The sequence below is a fragment of the Buteo buteo genome, chromosome 23 (genome assembly GCF_964188355.1).
Source record: "Buteo buteo chromosome 23, bButBut1.hap1.1, whole genome shotgun sequence".
In the NCBI taxonomy this organism is placed as follows: Eukaryota; Metazoa; Chordata; class Aves; order Accipitriformes; family Accipitridae; genus Buteo; species Buteo buteo.
The window spans coordinates 16,223,926-16,241,440 of record NC_134193.1 but is presented as its reverse complement, the minus strand read 5'-3'; the positions used below and the strand labels follow the sequence as shown (position 1 = coordinate 16,241,440).

At 52.5% G+C, this 17,515-nt stretch overlaps 1 protein-coding gene across 1 annotated transcript in view; it reads left to right on the top strand.

Moving 5' to 3' along the window:
• Positions 1-1,196: 1,196 nt before the first annotated feature.
• Positions 1,197-17,515, top strand: part of MEGF9 (multiple EGF like domains 9) — a 55,972-nt gene continuing 39,653 nt past the window's right edge. The window contains exon 1 of the mRNA XM_075055967.1: positions 1,197-1,509. Coding sequence (XP_074912068.1) covers positions 1,197-1,509 — 313 coding nt within the window. The remainder of the gene's footprint in view (positions 1,510-17,515) is intronic.

Below are 17,515 nucleotides of genomic sequence, written 5' to 3'. Positions count from 1 at the left end.
TGGATAGGGCCGGCTGCCGCCCATACGGCTCCGTATGGCCCACCCAGCTGCTCCGGCGCGCAGCCACGTGCCTTTGTGTTGATCCGAGCGGCGTTTTCCCCACCGCACAGGGCCGGCCGTGCGCGCCCGCGTCTCGCTTCGACGCGCGTCAACCAGCGATCACCCAGTTGGGTCCCGTAAATAATTAATATATGTGTCACCGTGCTTCCCCCCACCCCCCCCCACTGCTGCCCATCGCTCCTCCGGGACGGAGGGATTTTGGCCAAGGTCACTCCCGGTGTCTGGCCCCAGCAGGACCAGGGGTGGGGGGGCAGCCTGGATGCCCCCCCCCCAGGTTTCATTGTCCTTACGGCTGGATGGGAAACGGATGAGCAGCACAAAGGGGAACGGCATTAACGGCGGGCGTGGGGACGGGACGTGGCGGTGGGGGAGGTGGGCAGGGGGCACGGTGGCTGCCGGGGAGGGGGTCGTGATACGGTCATCCCCCCCCCCCCCGACCCGCTGTCCCCCTCCAGACCCCCCGTGCACGGAGGGAGCGTCCCCCCAGCGGAGGACGGACCCCGCTGACCGCCCGCTTTGTGTCCCGCTGCGCATCCCGGCGCTTTCCTCATTGTTTTGTAAAACCGGGGGGGGGGGGGAGCGAATTTCATTTAAAAAAAAAAAAATTAAACCCAATAAAAATGTAAAAAAGGAAAAAACCGTCTATTGAAAGACTACCGAACACGTATCGACACACAAGAAAAGGAAGGCGTCCCTCCCCGCTCCCCCCGAACTGCCGTGGGGGTGTGCGCCCCCCCCCGCCCTCACAATGCCGCACCGCCAAACCCCCGGCGGCGCGAGGCCGCCCCGCCCCTCCGCCCTCCCCCTGCGGCCGCCGATTGGCTCTCGCCGCGCCGGCAGGAGTTACAAAGTTGCCGTCAGGTGGGGCGGGAGCGCTTCTGATTGGCGGCGGGTTGGCGAAGCTGCGGGGCGGGGCGGGGCGCGGTCGCTGTCACAGCCGGGCCGGGGCGCGGCGGGAGCCGCCTGAGGGGCGCTGGGAGCGGCAGCGGCGCGGCATGGCCGGCTGAGGCGGGCGGGAGCCGCCGCCGCCGCCGCCCGGCGCCGCTCCCCGGCCCCTCTCGGCGGGTGAAGGAACGCCTGGGTAGATGACCGACCGACTGACTGAATGAATGAATGGCGGAGCGCCGCGCCGCAGCATGAGGCGCCGGCCGAGGACCGCGCCCGGGCTCGCCCTGCTCTGCCTCGCCGCCCTCCTGGCCGCCGCCGCCGGGCTGCCCTCCAGCGCCGCGTCGCCCTCCGAGCCCGGTAGCGGTAGCGGCGGCCCCGCTGAGGGTAGTCCCGGTACCGTACCGCCGGACCGACCCCGCGGTACCGTCGCGCCCGCCCGGAGCAGCGCTCCGCCGCCGCCGCCCCCGGAGGAGGAGGAGGAGGACGAGGAGGCGGCGGTGGCGGCGGAGGAAGAAGAGGACGAGGAGGCGGCGGCGGCGGCCGCGGGCAGCGGCCCCGCAGGTGAGTGGCCCACGCGTGTCCGTGACGGGGGCGGGAGGGGGGGGGTCGTCGGCAGCGGGCCCGGCGGCTCTGGCGGGGAGCGGGACGGGGCTGCCCCATCCCTCCATCGACCGGGCGGACAAAGGCGCGGCTGGGGGTGGGCGACGGGGCGGCGGCTCCCCGGGCCCCCTCCTGCCGCAGCGACCCCCGTGCGGGGCAGGAGGAGGGACCCCCGCGGTGTGGGACCCCCGGGAGCATCTCAGGCCCCAGCCCCGTGTGCCCAGCGCAGGGCTGGGGCTTGGGGGGTGAGGGGTAGTGGGGCAGCAACCCCCACGCAAGGGCTCAGGTGTGGGGTGGGTGGGCAGTGCCGGGGTGCCGAGGCTGTGCTGACGCTGGGCTGGGGTCTGGTGGGGCAGGTGTGCCAAAGGTGTGCGGTGCTGGTGGTATTACAGGTGTTACTGGTGTTTTTGGGGAGCGGCGGGGTGGGTGCTGGCCCTGGCTCCCCAAAGCATCCTTCACGGCAGCTGTCCCCGGCGCGCACTGTGCTCCCCACGGCGGAGCTGAAGACACATCCATCCCATCGCTGTTGCATCGGGGCAGCATCCAACAGGGTGGACATTTAAGCATCAAGGCTTCCCCAGCGTCCCACCTCCATGTGCTGGCAGCGGACTGGGGTTAATGATAACTTGGTGCCGTTGGAGCCCATGTTCCAACCTGTACCTGAAGGTGCGTTTGCGGCTCAGTGGGAGCTGGGAAGAGCCCACACTAGTGTGGTACCTGATGGGCATGCGAGGGGAGAAGCAAGCCGCGGGCTTTTTCTATTCTGGGAAACGCGCATCTCGGTGCAACCTGCTCGAGGTTTGATCCTGCCCCTCTCGTAGTCGAGGGGCTCGTACAGAGCTGAGGAGAGCATTATGGCAATGGGAATAAATGGAATTATCAATGAGGAGCGTGAGGAGGGAAGAGGTGATGCGTGGACTGGAGGGCTGTGCTTTCAGGTGAAGCTCTGGCTGGGTGTAGTGCTGAGGGATGGCGCTGGTTGCTCGCTGGGAGACGAAAACACTGATGGTCTTTGAAGCTGAGAATCCAGTTTACTTACAGATTAAGTAGACAAAACTCTGCTGGAGTCCGTGGACGGAGCTTTGTCCACTTATTTTACTGGAGAACTTGGCTTCACTCTACTTTTCCAAAGCTTTATGTTCAGACATGTGCAAATGCTATAGCACTGATTCTCTCCTTTTTTGTTGTTTTTATTTGTTCTCCTTGCCTGGAACATATTGGGTTTAAGTATGTTGAGCTTCCTCTAATGTGAAAGGGCTAAATTCTGCTGTTCTGGTAGCTTTAGCAGTCTGAACAAGTGGATTAATCAACCTGTTTTATTTGGCTAGAAATATAATCAGCTGAAGATCTGGAGTCTCTTGTTTTCTGACTTCAATTCCTTTTTTTTCCATTGAGGTTTCTGCCTTTACTTTCTCAGGAAGAGACAGAATGGCTTTAAGATTAGGAATTGCTGATAAAGATAGGAGGGGTTGAGTTTTCTTAAAGCAAAAGCAATTTTCTCTATCGTACCGCGATCAGACCTCATGGCTCAGCGACTCACCTGGCATGTGCAGTGCGGTGTGACCCTCTGTATGCCAAGCGGGGATGCACGTACCTCCCTGAGTTGTGTGGAGCACATATTTCCCTATCTGACCTTGTGTGTTGTGTTTGTTTCTGTCAGTGTCAAAAGGCATCACCTTTCCCATCCTGGGCTCTGGTGACTTTTATCAGGAGCATCCCTCTCATATGGGCCAAGTGACAGGTGTCGTGAGGGTATTGCAAGGCAATGCAATACCAGGGATTCTCTTGAATGTCCGTGTGTGATGCTCACATAACATCCTTCCATGTCGGCTGCCACAGGAGGTGTCAGGGATGCAAGTCAGGAGGTTTTGTGTCTAATCCCCGTGCTGCCACGAATCCCCCTGTGGGCTGCCCTCACCTCTGTGTTTCAGATCTCTCTTGGGAAATGGGAGCACTGATGATGAGAACCCTTCCCCACCATCCCTGGGTGTGCTGAGTTTTTATTGTGGAGGCCAGCATCATCCTTTGAAGTTTTAAAGTGCTAATTATTAATGGCTACAGCCACTTGATCTCCAAATTGCTCTCTGGTGCCTTTACTCTGCAGTGATGGCCAGGGTAGGAAAGCATGGGCAGATTACGTTTTCTCAAGCAGGCTAATTTGTTACTCGTTAGTGTGGCAGGTTGAGATTAACCCTGGCTGATGGGGGATTGCTGGTGTGCTCCTGAGTCGGGTGGGTTTTAGGGCACCTGGGGGGGATGAGGTGGCAGCAGGAGGAGATGCTGGGCTTGGCAGCATCCCCCTGTGTGATGTGGGAGCTTGTGGAGGTGGCACGGGTGGGTGGTACAGCCATGGTCTGTGTGGGAGCTGGTCTCTGTGGGTTTTGTGGGGGTTTTTTCTGTGCTGCCCTGTCTGTGGAGTGTTGCTGGAGTCCTGCACAGAGGTTTGGTCTTAAAGGGCATTGAGCACTGAAGGCACAGTAAAGCTGGTGGGCACCATGGGTTTAGCTGAAACCTTCCTTTTGCTTTAATTCAAGCATGTTTTCAACATTGCTTTTTTGATTCAATAGGTAATTAATGCATTATATGCTTTATTGTGTGAAACAAATGGGACTTTTCTGATGCACATTATTAGAAAGGCTTCCTTTAATGCTGGTGGCTTTATTACCAATAAGAAATTGGTGTGAGAGTCCTCACATTCGGTGTTTGTTTAGTGCTACCAAGGTTTAAATTCTGACTTCAATGCATTTTTCTCATTCTGATTTAAGAAGCACTTCAGCTACCACCAAGCTGCCTGCTTGCTCCATTCTCATTCTCTTCCCTTTCCCAGTTTCATGATGTTTATTTTTCTTTCCAAGCCTGTGATCATGTTAAAATCCCGGATTTTGTTTTTAAGAGAAGTAAATTGCTAATCCTCATGTTTGTGGAGACAAGCTTAGAAGTATCCTCTGCCTTATCGCCAAAGCCTCTAACACCCGCCGTGGAGACTCTGCCTCTTCCTTTTATATGCAATAGCCTCGTTTTAAAGCAAAAGCTGGAGCTTTGCTGGGGAAGCTGACTGGGGGATGGCTGCTATTCGGGTGGATGCTTGGTGTTGGAGCAGAGATGCAACTGCTGTGGCCAGTGTAGTCCTGGTTGGGCTCTCCCTCCCTACAGAACAAAACTCCTCTATTCCACCCATTTCTGTAGGGCGGTGTTGAACAATATGGGTCTCTTTGAAGGACACTTTGTTCTGACTCTTTTTGAGCCCCACGCACAGCAGATGGCTGGGCTGAAAAGCCCAAACCTCCTTGCACAGACTCGCTGTCCCCATGCTGTGGCTGGGTCAGCAGAAGGGCTGCCCCCAAACCCTGGCTATAGCCCTCTTTAGACCATACGAAGTGTTTTGGATCTCAAAAGCCGTTCCCTTCTCTCCTCCCTGTGGTTTCTGTCGTTGCCAGGACCCAGATGTGACCCTGAGTCTGGCTCCTCACCTCTGCACCTCACGGGAGGGGACAACGAGCAGTTTCTGCTGCAGCCGCAGGGCAGGAAGCGGAGGTGGCCCGGCAGCTCGGAGCAGTTAACCGCGGGAAGGCGTCCCGTGCTGCTGCGGAAATGGGTGAAAGCTGCGTCAGGGTGCGCAGTGATGTTCGAGGGGTCTCCAGCCTCTGGCACGGGGCTGTCTCTTGCTGGGATGCTTGCAGCGCCCAGATGGAGGAGGTGCAGTCAGAGCTCTCCCAACGGGTGGTGGCTGCGGCTCTGGGTGGGATTAGCCGATGGGTTTAGCTTGTAAAGAGGAGCCTGGCAAATCCCCGGGGGCAATGGGAGGGTGGTCTGGCTAATTGGGCTGAGCGCAGGGGAGACGGCGGGGCGAGGAGTCGACCCAGTCGTGAGTGCTGGCTTCATTTCTTCATCATGCAGCTGGAGAGGTGGAGGGTTTTGCTTTTGAGCATGGTGCACGGAGAAAGGTCTCTGCACCCCGTGCATGCAAGAGGCACCATGGGGGCAGGTCTTGTGGGGGGTCTCTATGGCATGGGCAGTATTGCTCTAGGGGAAAGACTTTGGTCCAAGCCACGGAGCTGTCAACAACCAGACCCTGCCACACTGTGGCTGTGCTCCTGGAGGGGTTGGGAGCTCTCAAATCCTGGTGGGACAGAAACAGTCAAGTTCCTGAAGACAGTTTTGGGACACCTTGACACTGCTGGTCCCTTTTGCAGCTCTGGGTGGCTACTCTTCTCCCCTCTTCCTGTCCAGCTGTTACACCCTTTGGTAGTGGTAGGTCTTCCCACCCAGGTTTGCCCTGTGATCAGCTTTTCCCCCGTGCTCAGTGTGACACAGGACTCTTTCAGGGATGCACATAAATGTTTAATGCCCATGCAGGTGGTTGGGTTTCCAAGGCTGGGGCTGAGCAGTAGGTGAGACTAAATGTTTGCAATGGACATATTGCAGCCTGAAAAATCTCCATCTCTTCAGGTGCAAGCGCAGGTCCTGCCCTTTGGCACTGAGCTCATACAAAGGCACCTGCTTGAATGCCCCTGCTCTGCCTCTGACCTGACAAGGGGCAAGCGGGGGGAGCTGGGGAGAGTGAGCTGGGGCTGTCGTCCTGTGCATCGCTTGGGAAGGCAGCTTAAGCTTTCCTCATTTGAGGGCTTGGGATTGTGTTCAATGTGGTTACCGAGATAGCTTGCTTTCAAGATGTCAGCAGGATTTAAATTTTCTTCAAGAAATGGAAATTAAGTTATAGATGTGAAGGCTGAGAATAAGGAAGATGGTCTTGTTACTTGGGATCAGTATGGGAGCAGCCAGGGCAGAGAGCGCCTTTTTTCAATCAAGTAATAAATTGTGGTGTTTGTGTCTTTGAGCTTAAAATAAAGGGATGTTGCCCACAGCAGAAAATGCCTTCCTCCCTGCCTCCACGCTCCCATCTGAGTCATTCTTGAATCAGATGTATCCAACTGTCCTGACTTAAGATTTTGAGATTCTTGGACTTAGTGATGCTCATGAAAATCAGGATATTTCTGGGAGGACCTACATACAGAGCATCCAAGGTCTTGTTTGTTAGCTTCCCTCTGCAGGGAACAGTGCTGGGATTTTGCCTTTTTTCTTTTGACTGATAGCTGAGATTCAGACATCATCATCTCTAGCTGCCACTTGGAAAATACCATATGTAAAATAGGACCCTTACTATGTGGTGTGTTGAAGTTATTTATCTGGCTGCTCTTGGTAATACCCAAACACCAGCCTGCAGGGAGGCAAAGGCAAAGTTGCTGAAACACTGAATAACGTGGTTTGCCTGAAGCTGTGTGGTGGGCAGAAGGTATCCCGGCCCCGTTCGCTGATGCCAGTGGTCTGCCAGACTCTACAAGGGTGGTTGTGGTCCCCAGGGGCTGGGACAGTTGGGGCAGCACCCAGTGGTCAGGGGGCTGGAGTGTGACTGGGGGTGACTCTTGCAACACAGACTGGGTTTGCATGGGCTGCAAAGGTTGAGCCTGTCCAAACAGCTGGGAAATGCATGGGCGAGCGTGGGATGGGATTCCCGGCCAGTGGCTGGTTTTGCCCCTGGAGCATCCTCCTGGGGCTGCCTCTTCCCAGAGAGGTACCTCGGCCTTGATCCTGCCCGCTGCTCGGCGGGGACCGGAGGGGAAAGTGCCACTGCAGTTAAGGAGCGATGATGGCGTTGGGCTGGCAGCAGAGCTCACCTCGTGGGCTATGCTGAGGTGGAACCTCAGGGGGTGAATAATCCCATCCCAGAGGGGACCGTGGTCCTGGTGCGGCTCCGCTGCAGCCTTGGAGGTGGCTGCAGCATCTTGGGCTCTGCCCAGATGGGTGGTGGTGATGGTGGGCATTGAGCCTGTATCCAAGTCTGTCCCCATCAGCTGTGAGCAGTATGAGGACAGGGACATCCAGGACTTCCCACACCCTGTGGCTGTGGGCAGAGAAGCACAGAACAAACTGTCCGTGTGAAACAGAGGCCCCGGATGCGAGTCTGCTGAAGTCAGGGGAAAGATTTCAGAGGTTTTTTTTTGACAAGAGCCCATGGCCTGTAAATACGCAGGGCTAAGTCATTGTGTTGCTGCGAACAATTGCAGAGCTAATGCCAGCTGACTGTCAGGAAGCGCTGCTGCAGATCTGAGGTGCTCGCTGGTGCTTCCAAGAAGCAGCTGAGGTCTTAGCAGTGGTGTAATGCATCTGCTATGGTTAGAAATAAACTCGTGCCTATGCTGGGTGCTGAAGGCAGGGATTTCTCTTGCAGCCGTCTGGCTGGAAGGGAAGGCTCCTTTTGCTTTAGCTCTGATGAGCACTTAAAAAATTTTAAGGAGCTGGATTGCTGTGCGGCACCTAGACTGCACCCGAGACTTCACCAAGTTCTTAAATGAGGTTGCAGCAAGGGCTTGGACTTGCTTCAGAGGTCCTGGAAACCCACAGGCTTCGCTGCCCGAGCCGTGCTGCGTGTCTGAGCTCACCAGGGCTGCCTTGTGCAGCGAGGCATCGCTCGGTGGGAGTAGGAGGCCGGGGGGGCAGAGTCTGGCACTTCATAATTGGTTGGGGATATTATTATATTTTATGAGCTAAAGGCTAGATTGCAGTCTAAACATCTGCCCTGCCTAGGGGGGTCGTGTGTCTCCTCTACCCCAGGAGAACAGAACCGGTTGCAATTCAGTCTCATTAAACTGGCTGAAAAACAGGATTTCTGGTTCACAGGAAATTATTTGCTTTTTTAAATTTGACTTTTGGGTTGGGTCAGACTGAAATGAACTGGTTGTTCTTGCTTTGCTTCTGCTTCCAGTATGCTTGAGGGTCCTGTGCCTTGAGGCTGCCCCATAAAATCATGTCCTTGTTGCACTCATGGCTAAATCCATCCCCAGTGTGGAGTTGGGGGCTGCTGGGTCCCTGCTGGGGGGAAACGCTCCCAAAACCTTGGCAGGGCTTGTCTGGAAGGGTCTTTTATTAGATTAAAGCTTGTCAGTCTACAAGTATTTTGAACAAAGCATTCTGGACTTGGAATAATTGAACCTCGTTTGTTTGGACAGAACTTTTTTTCCCCTAATGCAACAGAAAACTTCCTGACAGCGCTGGTCCTGGCTCTTCTGCAGCCGCCTCTCCTGGAGGAGCGATGGAGGATGTCACCTCTTCTGATGGGGTCCCTTGCTCCCCCATGGCTCCTCTCCCTGCTTCTTCACAGCCAGGGATGCTGGAAAAGTGGTCCAGCTTCTCCATCCCAGCCGGTTGGGGTCCTGTAGCTGAGTGGGTCTGGGGCAGCCTGGCTGTCTCCCCTTGTCACCAGCTATTTAATAAAGGCACTGAATACCGAGGGGGGATGCTGGTTCACGTGGCTTTTCTGGATTGCGCCTAGCTGCCTGCGAAGAATAGACCATCTAAACACGCTGCTGGAGCACTAATCGGCCGGGGACGGTTTGAGCTGCCCGAAGCGGCTCTTTTGTTGGAGGTTGAATTCCTCCTCTGGCTGATGCTCATCCGGATCTTCCCATGCAAAATTCCTATCGCCCTTCGTCACACAAAATGCGGTGGGGTCGTGATGCCAGACAGGCTGCCAGCCCTTGTATGTGGCAATAGCTCTGCTCAAACCCCTTCAGGACTTATATTCCCCCTCCTCTGGAAAAGAATTTGGGGTCTCTGCCCCTGCTTTATACACACACAGGTCCTATTTCAATAAATGAGGAGCTGCTTTGGAGCTGTGTGAAATAATGCGAAGCCTTAGTTTGGTCTTGTGCTGTTTAATGTAGGTTTTTTGTTTTTGTGGTGTTTTTTTTTCTGAACACCTGCTGTATGAATTAAAATTTGCCTTGTAAATGTAACCGATTCAGAGTCTGAGCATGAGAGATGGGCGTTTGCTTTTTGCCTGGAAAAAGAAAAAAGCAAAACCTTGAAGGTTTTTCTCTTCAGGCAGCTCGGCCTTGAAACCAGAGAGAAGCCCAAGTCCCTCTTTTTACCATTTTTAATTCAGTTGCCCCCTGTCCTTATAAATAAGCCACCAGAAACATGACAAGGCAAGCATCTCTGCTATTTATAGCTTGCGCTGCTCCACATGCCTGTTTTAAAAATCAGCCAGCTAAATGGCTCTGCAGCCTTTCAGCAAAAGGCGTAATGACACAGGCATTTTCTATGCATGGATAGATGTATGTATATATAAGGGCCATTGGTGGTGAGCCTTCACCCCGAGCAGCCAGGATGGTTTCTGCAGCAGGGATATTTCTCCTGGGCAAAAGGGAGCCCCATCAGCGCTGCCCTGACTCTGGGAAGGGGCTCTGGTTTAGTCTGCACCCCCATGGCTCACCCCTGCTCCAGCCATCACCAGCCAGCCCTGACATGGGACTGGGGCCACTGGGGATGCTCCTGGTGGGGTCAGTCCTCCCACCTCTCCCCTGCACCTTGGCTCTTCAGGGGGGTTATCACTAGACAAGATTTACATTGATATTTCCCAAGTTAAAAAAAAAAAAAGGAAGCCGCATTAACCCTTTATTTATTTATTTATTTATTTCCTTTGTGGTATCACCTCTGTATAATTAAGAGGCTGTGGTAACCTTTACCTGTATAACTGGTCATGCCACTTCTCAGGTGAATCTGCTTTATTCCTGGCAAATTATACTGCTGCAGTTTTCAGGCAGCTTTACTCTATTTTGACTGACTGGCTGACTATATTAACTGATAGTGCTGCTTGGGCTGCTTTGATCCTGTATTATTTATGGAAATGATGGCATATAACTCTGTGTCGCTGATTAATGCTGCATGTATTTTTAATGTGCTAGTTCTACTGTTTGATCTGTGCTAAATGATTATTCCCTGATGTGTTCCTGGGTTCATTTTGGTTCCTTATGAAAAGGATATTGAAATGGACTGTTTGTTTTGTTGCTTTTTTTTTCCCAGTGGTCTCATCTTGTGCTGGTTTTTAAGCTTTCACAGATCATTTTCCCAAGCATGGCTCTGCTGCTATCACGTGGAGCATTTACACTTTATTGCTATTAATTTGAGTGTTTCATTGGTGGCATTACTCTAAATTCATTGCTGTGTGCGCAGTTGTTTGAAGTTTCAGGGAGATACAAGGTGGCAAACCAACCATTTAGGCGATGCTCAATCCCTCCTGATGTGCAATTGCTGAATCCCAGCTTGACTGTGATTCAGATCTAGCAGCACCTGAATGAGAAAGAAACCAGTCTAAATTGGAGGGGGTATAATTAATATTTTATGTGGCCTGTCACAGGATGGCTGGGACTGGTCGATATTAAGAAAATGACTTTAATTGCCGGGGAAGTGCGTGCTTGACCCGCAGCTTCCTTCTCCGTGGCGTGAGATGTGGTCGTGGTTGGGGAGGGACTGGTGGGCGAAGGCAATGTTTCATCCCGGGAAATGCCCACTGCATCCCGTGACGCGTCCCGTGGCATGCACGGCATGTGCGGTGCTCCTGGTGCTGCCGTTGGGGAGGGCGTCTGATGTCCTTCATCCCTCCTCCAAAATCCTTCCCCATCACTACATGTGGGCAATGGGGTGGAAACCAGGAGGTCGTTCCAGGAGGAGCATCTGTGATCTGGAGGATCAGTATTTCCACTCCCCAGGGGCAAAACAGAGTGGGGGGAAGTTGTTTTTTTTTTTTTTTTATCTGTTTTTTTTTTTCTCCTGCCTTTTTTAATACCTGCTCATTTTCGTGGTACAGGCAAGGGTTGTCTCCTAACCCCTGCCCGCATCCAGCGCGTGGTCAGACACACCTTCTCCCTGGGCACACGGTGCTCCAGCAACAACAGGTTTGTGAGGATGCTTTCATGAACAGCGCTGTAAAGATGCAAAGCAATGCTAGTTGAAAACCTTTAAAGGAAGGCTTTTTTCCCTCCTTTGAACAGGGCTTTTTGTCAAGATCAGCAAAATATGTATCTTTCTGCAAAAGATCCCTTTTCCTTTAAACTGTTTTCAATGGAAAAGTCCATTAAACTTGACATTTTATTCCCTCCCTCCAAATTTTTCAAAGCTCCTTGGTTCATGAAAAATGTCAATAATTCAGTTTTCCTCCTGCCTTCTATTTCAAAGAATATATATATAACTATACATACGTATTATAAAATATATAATATTTTTTATATTTTTTTCCTTCAGCTATAACTCTTGCCTTTTGTCACTGGGAACAAAGCAAATATTATAGACTGTTTTCTGATGTTCTTCCTCTGCCCTAAAATGGAGACGCGCTAACCTGGGCATGGCACCAAGCCAGTTATTTGGGGGGAGAATCAGGAGGGATGCACCACATTGGGCGCTGAGGGAACAGGCAGGATTTTTGGATATGGCTCCTGCAAACTGAATTGCTTCCCTGAAACACGTCTTGCTTACAGACGAGTGAGTAATGGGGCAGAGGCACCCACACCTTTGCGGTGCTGTCGGATGGGGAAAGAGGGCATGGTGCCTTGCACAACGTCTGTAGCGGGGGGGTTGTTTCTGTGCACCCCTTCCTACCCCAAACTGCAGCCCGAGGGCTGTGGGGAGCTGGGCTGGGATGCAATCAGGACCCCAGGATATCCAGAGAAGGTGGTGAATCTGCTCCAGGTTGTTTATCAAAGCAAAAAGGTTATTCGAATTAAAGTAGAGCGTGTGGAGCACGCCGACCTGTCAGCTCTTGCCTGGGCTGGGTGTTTGCTCGCTTTGTGCCAATAAAGGAGACGTCTTTGCCGGAGCCTCCCCAGCTCATGCTCTGCCCTTTCCCTGCCGTGGTCAGTTGGGTTTTTTTCCCAGTCCCAGTGCTTGAGGAAGGATTTGGGGGGATTTGCCTTGTTTTTAAGCTCCCTGGGTGACTTGGACATGAGTGCAGCCATCTTATCTCCTGGCGCTCCCTTCCCTGTGAACGGCTGCGTTGCGTTAAGATCTGTCTTGCGGGGTTTTCCAGCAATGCCCCCCAATTCCGGGGCAGGGCTGGGTGTCCCCCCTGGTTGGGGCCGGGGGGAGCTGGCAGGCTGCGTGGCATCCCTGCGTCTTGCCCAGCATCCCCTCCGCCACGGGGCCAGCTGGCACGGGGAGCAGATGGGGAGGTGGAGCCGGGCTGCTCGGCCGGGTTTCAGGCTACGATAAAGCGAAGTGACGTAGAAAACTAAATACCTGTTATCGGAGAAAAGCAAACAGAGCCTCCACCTGCCTCCAGCTTTTCTCCCTTCAAGGGCAGGCTGCACGACTGGCGTGTAGCTCCCTGTAAAAGATGTTTTATTATTAACGTGCTTGCTTTGGTTTGGCTGTGTTAGGAAATCCAAGCTTGACTCCAGATAACGAATGACAAACATTAGTCTGGACTTGACTATTTTATTCTGAGCATATTTTTTTTTCCTCCTGGAAGTTTACAGTAAGTTGTCGACAGCCTGCTCTTCGACGTGGATTAGCACTGACGCCTCGCTGTTGGGTCTTCCCATCCTTTTCACATCTTGCTTGTTTCTTTTCAAGGGAGGTTTTTGTGCATGTGTAATCTGTTTAAAATGAAAAATAAACAAGAAATGGACTGATCTCTGAAAGGGTAGTTGGGTATGAGGGTGGTACTGGCTTCCCTGCAGAAGGTGGCGAGCTTTGGGGTGGGATGGCGGGAATGACGATCCTGTCCCAGGAAGAAAAATGAAAGTGAAGGCCCTAGGAGAGGACCTTTCCCCACCAGCACCCCAGTTTGATGTCGAGGGGAGCCTGGAGCAATGGCTGTCACCGACTTCTGGTTTACAGACCCCTCAAAAGCTTTCGAATAGGTGGGTAGATGGTGAGTTCAAGCTTGTGGGCTGGGGAATCGAGGGTTTCCTCTCTCTGCTCCACCACCCATCACTTTGGGGTCCCTCCTAGGGACCTCCCTTGGGTCCACTGTCACGTACATACGTGAGCTAGGCGGCCCTTGCCTTAGAGCTGATACCTCTCCTACCTATATATATATATGTATGTATGTATGTATGTATGTAATAGCAGTAGTATATTTAACAGCGTGTGCAATATTGGCCATATCGAAGCAGAGCCTCTCTGCATTGCCAGGGTTGCATGGGGTACCTGCAGCTCCCCTGGATTTGGTAGGATTTTGGATGCCTCTTTGCAGATGGGACTCGGATGCTCGTTTCTCTTCGGCAGCAGAGCTGATGGAAGAGGAGGCACTGCTGCTCCTTCTGCAATGCTAAAACGGTCATTATAAAGCCCTCAAAAATTGGGAAATGGTCAGGATAGAAATGTCAACAAACCTCTTCGAACTGACCCACTGACTACAGAGGAAGCTCTGTGGGTTTGAACATCTCTTTGACTTGGAATCAGGCTTGTTTTTGCCAAGCCAACACTGAGTGCGCTGCCTTTGCTGAGGGTAATTTGGTGATGCCGTCCTGGCTGCAAGTTGCGAGTGGTGCGGTGCTGCTGTGGTGCTCAGCTCTGACCCTGTAAATCAGTAGTTTGGGTTTAGCATCTTGGCTCAGACTTGGTCTTAGCTTAGTGCTTAAGCTGTGGGCGAGACAGAAAGCACTGCACAGGGTGTCTGAAACCCTTGTGCCTGTCTGCCTCTGTCCTTCCCAACACACTTTTAAGGGACAGGGCTGTTACCTGTTGTACTCCACTGGATGGCCTGGTATTTATTGTGGAGGTTTCAGAGAATTGGCTTAGACTTTAAGTCATTGTTTATTTGTGGTTGCTGAACTTGTGCTGTTTAATGGAAACATTTTCCTTTTGAAGGTGAGCTATTGCTAGAAATAAATACAGACAATACCTCGTGGCTGAGGTAGGAGCCAGGACTGGATGGAGCTTCAGTGTCGGCAGCAGCACGATGACTAAGGAGAGAGAAATTAAAAGCCGATGTGCAGCCCTGATTAAAGTCATTAACGTGCTGCAGGGCTCAGGGGTTTAAAGCAAAGGTGAGTGGGAGGCTGGGGCTGGCAGCTGCCCTTGGAAACGTGGACTCTGCCCCTGTTCTGTGTGCATGGGTAGAATTTATGCCATTGCTGCAGTTGATGGAGAAAGGTTTGGAGTACACCTTAGATGCACCGAGGTGTCCCCTGCTGCTGTCTGCTCCTGCTCAACAGGTCCCCAGCAGATGATAGCCGATCTGCTGCAGTTCCCCATTTCCAGTGATAAGTGACAGCTTTCTCCGTCCAGGTGTCTTTTTCCATGACGTGCCTGGCCTGTATCAGTTCCCTCTTTGAAAGCTCAACTTCTCTTCCATGGATTTGCCAGCAAATTTTGTCTCGTTGCAGTATCTACAACTCAGTTTGGCTGGTGCTGGATGAAAGCAAAGGTGAAACAAGTTCTCAAAGGGGGAATTAAAGTCACCCAATGCGAGCTGGAGGTAAATGCATCACTGTGCCCCGTGCAAAGTGTAGCAGGGCAAGCACGAGGCTGCATTATAAAATAAGGGAATAAAACGTATGGAGCAGGAAACCTCTCTTCCCAGCTTGGAAGGCATTTTCCTTGCTCTATCCCAGCAGCTCTCCCTGCTTGCAGCACATTATAACTTACAACTCCTTGTCTGGCAAGAGTTACAGTAACTCCAAATTAGCCTATAGCGCTATGTCATCATAACCTTGAAACAGGACCCAAATGGCAAAACCTGCCCGAAACCAGTTGTGATTACTCATGCTTCGTGCTATCCCTCTCCCCCGCTGGAGTTTCTGCTATGGTAATTCCACTTATTAAGCAAGGAGACAAAACACCTTTATTAAACTTGGAACCAACCTTGGGAGCAATGAGAGAACTGGGACTTGCTGGCTGCAGACTGTCAAAAGTTTTTCTTCTCTTCCAGTCCCCTTTCCCTTCCTCTGCACAGCCTTTAAAGTGAATGAGAGGGGAAGAAAGATACTTTGTTGTTTGTGATGAATAAAAGTCTGCATTTAAATATGTTTGTTTAGAGTAGGAAAAAACTTAGGAAAGTGTACTGGGAATGAATCCTGTGATGCTGGGGCTTCACTTGATCTCCAAGCTTGAAAATGCAATGAGCTGAGATGGATGGGGGTCTGAGCTCAGGCTCTGTAAAGCTTCTTTTGATGAATACCTTCAGTAAGTGTTTATTAACACCGTGGATAAAAGAAGCCTTTGTTAACGGGTCTGTCCCTTTGCTCCTCCAGTGGAGGAGCTGAATCTTAAAGGGAACTGTCCTGGGCACCTGCTGGAGTTACTGATGAAAGTTTTCATTCCAGATTTTTTCCACAGGCTTAAACATAAAATAGCCTAAAACCCTCCAAAGCAGGTCTGCCCTCTCCCTCCTTAAAAAGCAAAAAAAGTCATAAAAACGCCTCTTGCTGCCTGCATGCAGAGCTGTGCGCAGTGGTTCCCTGCCCTGTGTCTGCGGAGAGCATTGCTTCATGCTAAAACAGCGGAGAAGACGTGCATGAGCCCCTTCAGCAATTTTGTCTGGAAAGGATTTAAAGAGAGTTGCTCCCATCGTTGTGGCCTTTTGTTCATCGTAACTGCCACGGGAAGGAGGTCTGCTCTGGAGAAGCTGGGTGCCAGGCGGAGAGGGGGTGTTGTGGTCCAGCATGGAAGCGCCGGTGCAGACGGGGGATTATCGGGTAACACGGCGGGACACACATCTGCCTTGTCCTGCGGTCCGTGGGGTGTGTTGGAGGAGCGGGTGCTGCCCCAAGGTGGGGCTTGGGGTCTGACCTTGCTTCTTGTCTTGCAGCAGTGTGAACCCCCTTGGTCCATCTTCCACTTCTTGTGGATGTCCAAAGTCTCCCTTTGAATGCACCTCTCATCTTGGGGAGTTATTAGAGCAGTTTAAAAAGCACTCCTGCTTGCTCAGAGAGAAACCTGGGCATGATACTTGTGCTGCTCCAAAAGGTGAAGACCTTCTCCAGGGGTCGTGCATGCCCCAAAGCCGGCCGGGTGGCCGTGGCAGCCGTCCGAGGGAGCATCTGCTGCTTCCAGGAGATGCAGAGCGCTCCTGTGCCTCTTGCCAACACCTTGCCGGCGGAGGATGCTATTCCCAGCATTTTCATATTGAATTATGGATCGATAGCACACTTGTGCCGTTGCTCTTAGCATCTCCATGCTTTTGTTCTGTCTCCCCTCCCAGTGTATGAGTGACTGCTTTAAATGAAGAGAGAAAGAAAGGATGGCTTCTTAGCACATCCATCCTACGTTGGACCAAGCTTTGGTAACTCTGCCCAGTGTCAGTGGTGAGAGAAAGCTGCAGCTCCCTCTGTACCTCTATGGAGCACCCGGTTACACCATGGCTACACCTGGTGTAAAGAAATTGGGTTATGTCTTTGCTACCAAAAAAAGATGTATTTTGCAGTGAGATCAGCCATGTGTGTTTGCCACCTCACCAGGAAACTTCCAAGTTCTGCAGCTCGTACTGTGATGTACCTGCATGGAGGGATGTAGGCTGTCACGGTCCCCAGCAGCTCACCTCCCTTGGGCACAGGTTTCAGCTGCAGCAGCTAATGGTGCTGAAGCAGATGTATTATCACCTGTTCTGTGATTTCTGTACTAAGCAAAAAATGGCTTTACAGCAGCCTGAACTTGTCTGCTCCCTTTTCTTCTTAAAGGCAGCGTGAGCACACCCACAGACCCGGGGCAGCGATGGTTCGGGACAGCAAACCCCACTCGTCTGCCCCCATGTAGCTCATGGGTGAGTAGTTCAGCAGATGCTCGGCACTGAGCTGGGTCCAGGGTGGTCTGGAAGGAGGAGCTTGGAGGTCGCATCTGTTCCTGCTGAAGCTGAATTTGACACTGAGAGCATGAGGAGTTAATTGCGGTGACTCAGGACAAGAGGAGTTATTGCATCTGCAGGGACTGTCAGCAGGCAGGTCCAGAGGGGAAAAGGCTCTGGAAGGCTGCATGCCTTGCAGCAATGTATTTTGGTTTTATGTAACTTAATTGTGTCAAATATGCAGGCAGGAGGCAGCTCCTGAGGCTGGACAGGTTAGTTCCTTGCAAGCTGGACAAAGTCCCTGCTTTGCAGCCTGTGCAGCTTCCCAGGAGCGGAGCCCTGGCAGCGCAGGCAGCCCGCGGTGGGATGAACAAGCAACAACTACTGCGTTTGTGCAAAAAAGCT